Source organism: Schistocerca americana, chromosome 4 (assembly GCF_021461395.2).
Source record: "Schistocerca americana isolate TAMUIC-IGC-003095 chromosome 4, iqSchAmer2.1, whole genome shotgun sequence".
NCBI lineage: Eukaryota > Metazoa > Arthropoda > Insecta > Orthoptera > Acrididae > Schistocerca > Schistocerca americana.
Window position 1 is genome coordinate 832667819 of NC_060122.1, and position 6000 is coordinate 832673818.

At 43.8% G+C, this 6000-nt stretch overlaps 1 protein-coding gene across 1 annotated transcript in view; it reads right to left on the bottom strand.

The window, feature by feature from the left end:
* LOC124613839 (LIM/homeobox protein Lhx3-like) overlaps positions 1-4580 on the bottom strand; it is a 159469-nt gene extending 154889 nt beyond the window's left edge. The window contains exon 1 of the mRNA XM_047142562.1: positions 4332-4580. Coding sequence (XP_046998518.1) covers positions 4332-4580 — 249 coding nt within the window. The remainder of the gene's footprint in view (positions 1-4331) is intronic.
* Between the last annotated feature and the right edge of the window lie 1420 nt (positions 4581-6000).

Consider the following 6000-nt stretch of genomic DNA (forward strand, 5'->3'; position numbering starts at 1 on the left):
TGAAGTCTGAAGGTATTTCGCCTGTCTCATACATCTTGCTCACAAGATGGTAGAGTTTTGTCATGACTGGCTCTCCCAAGGCCATCAGTAGTTCTAATGGAATGTTTGTAACACCACAGCTCTTATGCTGTACGGATTCATTTTGCTTTATTTAATGTTACATTGTTGATCGCCTGTGAATGTGTTCAAATCGATAGCATAAAATTGTGTATTCTTTTCTTTGTCAAACCTTTGATGTCGTGATTTAATTCTATGCAATGTAATGTATCTGTAATTTAAATTCTTTGTCCCATTTGGAGGGAACAAAACTTACTGTATATGATTGTAATTTTGTGTGAATAATTTTTGTAGAAGTGTCAATATGTGAAAATGTTCTGTTTTATTTAATGTATTTGTTTGCTGTTATGTAAACTGCTGATCCTCACTTAGGGCTCTTAGTTATTCTGTATGTAAACGATGTAGTGGTTCCCCTCGGGAACGGAACTGTGTAGCGCGCGCAAATTGTGGTTGGCCTAGGTGGAAAAGGTGGAACTGATAGTCAGTCGGAGACGAGCCACCAGTCGGAAAGGAGCTACCAGTCTGTGCACTGTCAATGTAAAGGTGCATATCATGCTGATTCAGAGAGAGGCTTTTACTGCTTCTTTCCAATGCCTCGGATGGGTGGATAAATAGCTGGATCTATTCTGGAATTTGTATGAATCGTCGCCATGAAGATACGATAAAGTCCGGCAATTCTACCTGTAATTCCACCTACCAACATGCAGTTGCCACCACATTGCGCAATCACTGTAACGTAATACTATATTGATGTACAGTGAAGGATCAGCCTAATGGATGTGTTAGTGTGCTGAAATATAAGGTAATTCATATCGGAATTTATTTACCTACCTTGATTTTACTCCTCATCATAACACCTCTCAGGGTCCTCTCCGTTTGAAGTAAAGTGATTACCGAGTGTCCTTACTGAAAGTACGTTGAAGCCTAGAGCTTTGTTAAATAATGCCTCTTGAACTTATTAGAAAGGTAGTTAAAGCTAATGTGGTAACAGAGTGAGTTAAGGCAAATGTTATTTGTCCAATAATAATTTTCATATTGAAACTGTTATTTAAAGTGCTGTTACCTACTTCAAACTTTAGGCTGAGTCTTATAAAGTAAATGATCACGTTGTTGTCGGTAGTAAATTCTAAAAAGGAGAGTCAGTTCCTTGCAATTTTGTCAACATTGTGTTTCGTTGTAGTAAAAGTGAGAAAGCTGCAGTTGTGAAACGTTACATTCTCAGGTATGCCAAGTGTTTGTCTCTCTTGTGTGCATATTAACAGTATAAAGACCGCTCAGTTTGTGTAAACCCTGAAAGTGATAGTGTTTTTCTGTACCTGTTATAATTTTGAAAATAGTTCCTGCTGCTCTAACTGTTAGCTTCAATCTTAAAACATATGTGTGTTAGAGTTCATTGCACTCGCGTGTTGCTAAGTCTAGGATGTGTCTGTTGTGTTGTCCATTATAGTTACTTATACCTACTTTCATAAACGAGAATGTTAATCTTTCTCTTGCCTAATTAGGCTGGCGACCGTTTCCCTTATTCTATAAACAGTATAGCTAGGCAAAATTTTGTTTGTCACTATTCCAATATTAACGTAATTCTGACTTTCATTTCCGATAAGCCACTTCCATTAGGAACAATACGGTCAACTTAACAAAATTCCTCTCAGAGGGTAACACTGCTCTGTTGCTTTGTGCCATAGTTACTTTTACAAAATTGTTTTATGTTACAACCTGCTTCTGGCATTGAGGTTATGGTACAGTAGTTAGCAAACGGGGAGTGTTATATGTTGTCTACTCCCGGGGCCTTGTTTCGACTCAGCTCTTTCAGTGCTCTGTCAAACTCTTCCCGCAGTATCGTATCTCCCATTTCATCTTCATCTACGTCTTCATCCATTTACATAATATTGTCCTCAAGTACATCACCCTTGTATAGACCGTCTATATACTACTTTCACCTTTCTGCTTTCCCTTCTTTGCTTACAACTGGACTTCCATCTGAGCTCTTGATATTCATACAAGTGGTTCTCTTATCTCCAAAGGTCTCTTTCATTTTCCTGTAGGCAGTATCTATCTTATCCTAGTGAGATGAGCCTCTACATCCCTACATTTGTCCTCTAGCCATCCCTGCTTAGCCATTTTGCACTTCCTGTCGATCTCTTTTTTGAGACGTTTGTACTCCTTTTTGCCTGCTTCATGTACGACATTTTTATATTTTCTCCTTTCATCAATTAAATTCAATATTTCCTCTGTTACCCAGGGATTTCTACTAGCCCTCGTCTTTTTGCCTACTTGATCCTCTGCTGCTTATCATGTGAAAAAAGGGCGAGTTGCGTTTCGCTGGAGCGATGCTTTCTAAAGGCGTGCTGATGCATGGACAGTAACTTCTCTGTCTGAAGGAAATTCATTATATTCGAACTGAGAATATGTTCGAGAATCCTGGAAGAAACCGATGTTAAGGATATTGGTCTGTAATTTTGAGGATCCGTCCTTCTACCCTTCTTATATACAGGCGTCACCTGCGCTTTTTTCCAGTCGCTCGGGACTTTACGTTGGGCAAGACATTCGCGATAAATGCAAGCTAAGTACGGAGCCAATGCAGTAGAGTATTCTCTGTAAAACCGAATTGGAATCCCATCAGGACCTGGCGATTTATTTATTTTCAACCCATTCAGCTGCTTCACAACCCCAGGGATGTCCCACTATGTCCTCCATACGGGAATCTGTACGAGACTCAAACGGCGGTATGTTTGTACTAACCTCCTGCGTGAAAGATTTCTCAAATGCTGAATTTAAAATTTGTGCTTTCGTTTTGCTGTCTTCCGTTGCCAGGCCTGCCTGATCAGTGAGTGACTGGATGGAAGCCTTCGACCAGCTTACCGATTTTACGTAAGACCAGAATGTCCTTAGGTTTTCAGCAAGATCTTTTGTTAAGGTATGACGGTGTTAGTGGTTGAATGCTTCGCGCATCGCTCTTTTTACAGCAGCACGAATCTCTACTAACTTTTGCCTGTCCTCGTTCTCCCGATCTTTCTTGTACCGCGAGTGCAACTGCCTTTGCTTCCTGCGCATTCTCCGGATTGCGGTGTTAAACCACGGTGGGTCTTTTCCGTCCGTAACCCACTTTTTCCGCACATACTTGTCCAATGCGTGATTTACAATGTGTTTAAAATTCGCCCATAATTCTTCCACATCCATCGTACCGGAAGTAAATGAAGTCGATTCACTTACTAAGTGGAATGGTAACAACAGCGTATCTGCTCTTTCTAGTAAGAATACTGTCCTAGCCTTCTTGACCGACTTTTTAACTTCCGTAACCATAGTCGTAATGACAACATCATGATCACTAATCCCTGTCTCAACACTGACGCCGTCGATGAGGTCTGGTCTGCTCGTCGTTACCAGATCTAAAATATTTCCATTACGCGTTGGCTGTCGATTTAGCTGCTCAAGACAGTTTTCGGATAATGTGTTCAAAAGTAATTCACACGGGGGCTTGTCTGTACCACCTGTAATGAATCCATAGACATCCCAGTCTATACTAGGTAGGTGAAGTCGCCTCCGATTAATATAGCATGATCCGGGTACTTCTGCGATACAGAATGTAGACTCCCTTTGAATGATTCTAGAACTGTCACGGTGGAACCTGGTGGCCGGCAATAACACACAACAATTAACTTTATTTCCCCAAGCCCTGTTAAACGTGTCCAGATAACTTCACAATCACACTCTACTTCGACCTCAGTAGACACAATATTTTTGTCAACTGCAATGAAGACACCACCTCCTACGGTGTGTAATCTGTCTTTTCCATACACGTTCCAACCCTCACTAAATATTTCACAACTTCCTATCTCGGGGTTCAGCCAGGTCTCAGTCCCGAGAATAATTTGCTCGCCACACGCTTCCTGGAGGGCATTAAATTCAGGAACTTTATTCCGAACACTCTGAAAATTTACTGCACAGCTCGCCCGTTTGGCAGTCCAGCTCCGTGACCACCTACGCACTGCACCGTTGTTGATTCATGCTGTTCTGTATTGCTCTTCCTGTTCTTGGACCGTTCACTGTTTCTACTTTGCTTTTTCTTTCACAGTTCAGTACACTTTCCTGTTTTCACGCTTGGTCTGTATTCAGTTTAGACTGGCTGTCCAGTGGGTGACCTTACCACTAAATCAGAGGGATGTGCGATGGTGAGTTTCCCTTGTAAGTAGTTGCACCGGGCGGCGTGCTCCAGTCGGTCTGACTGTATGACGCCCCGGCGAGTACCCAGAGCAGCCTGCTTGCTGACTGACCTGCACGATGCGCACGCTGAGGCCCGTCTCCTTGGCGAGCGCCTCGCGCACCTTGCGGCACGGCTTGGGGCTGACCTCGAAGCTCGCCTTGAAGGCCCTCCGCTGCTGCGTGGTGAGGATGGTGCGCGGCCTCTTGGGCCCGCGGCGGCCGTCCTGCGCGCGCGGCGGCACCAGCTCGTCGCACGGGAACTCGCCTGCGGCACCACAGCGAGGGCTGCAGCTGGAGCTGGAGCGGCTCACACTCTGCATCTTACAATAAACACTCTGCTGCCAACACTAGTAACAAGTCAAACGCCTCTCTGCTGTCTAACTTCCAACCTCACTTCATTTCGCTGCCGGTTTCGGCGGTTTGCTATACCATCTTCATGCCCCTGACCGCCGTATACGAAGATTCCACCACGCTTCTGGTCAACAGTCAATGGTTTTCTAACAATCGGAAGTCGATGGTTGAAATAATCTTTATAGCAAGCAAAAATCTATAGATACCAGTATTTGAGTGCTGGTCTCTTTTTTTTGACCAGAACAAGGTGGAATATTCCTAAACGTCGATCAGCTGCCTGAAGATGGCGTAGTAAATCGCCGAAATCGGTTGTCAAATAAAGTAGTTTCGGCGGTTTGCTGTACCATCTTCAGGCCCCTGACCGCCGTATACGAAGATTCCACCACGCTTCTGGTCAACAGTCAATGGTTATCTAACAATCGGAAGTCGATGGTTGAAATAATCTTTATAGCAAGCAGAAATCTATAGATACCAGTATTTGAGTGCTGGTCTCTGTTTTTGACCAGAACCAAGGTGGAATATTCCTAAACGTCGATCAGCTGCCTGAAGATGGCGTAGTAAATCGCCGAAACCGGTTGTCAAATAAGGTAAGTTTGGAAAGTAGACCGCTGAAAGGTGTTTGATTTGACATCGTGTAGCGTACAGCCGAGTCCCGCAACCATATCTGAAAAGATGGACATTCAGAGATTTCGAGGTGAGATCATCCAGCAAGGTCTGTAGGTCAGGTCCTCTGGAGTTGTAAAAGTAGGCAAAACTGGCAAAACTGAAGCTGCGAAACTAAAGTTTTCCCGGCCCAAACGCACTTGATAGGTAGTATTTGAAGTGTGAGTTCAAGAGCTTATTGAAAATACCCTGTTCACACCACTCAGCACACCACTTACTATTTTTTAGGAAATAAGAAAAATCTTCATAAAGACGCAACTTTATTGATTTTGGTGTAGAACGGCGCCCATTATTCGGAAAAATAGATTTTCAGCAGCTTTCCGTAACCAATAAACTACAGTTGGTTGGTTGGTTTGGGAAAGGCGACCAAACAGCGAGGTCATCGGTCAAATCGGATTAGGCAAGGATGGGGAACGAAGTCTACCGTCCCCTTTCAAGGGAACCACCACCGAATTTCCCTGAAGCGATTTAGGGAAATCACGGAAAACCTAAATTAGAATGGCCGGATGCGTGTTTGAGCCGTCGTCCTCCCGAATGCGAGTCCAGTGTGCTAACCACTGCTCCGCCTCGCTCGCTAAACTGCGGTTGAAGCCGATCTTGGAAGATTCATTCGTGATCACCGAATGTGGACAAGGCACATCGGAAAAACGACCTATTCGTTGTACAGACTGTACCTTCCCCCTCAAGAGCGAGAGCCACAGAGTCATCAAATGAACGTATTCAATA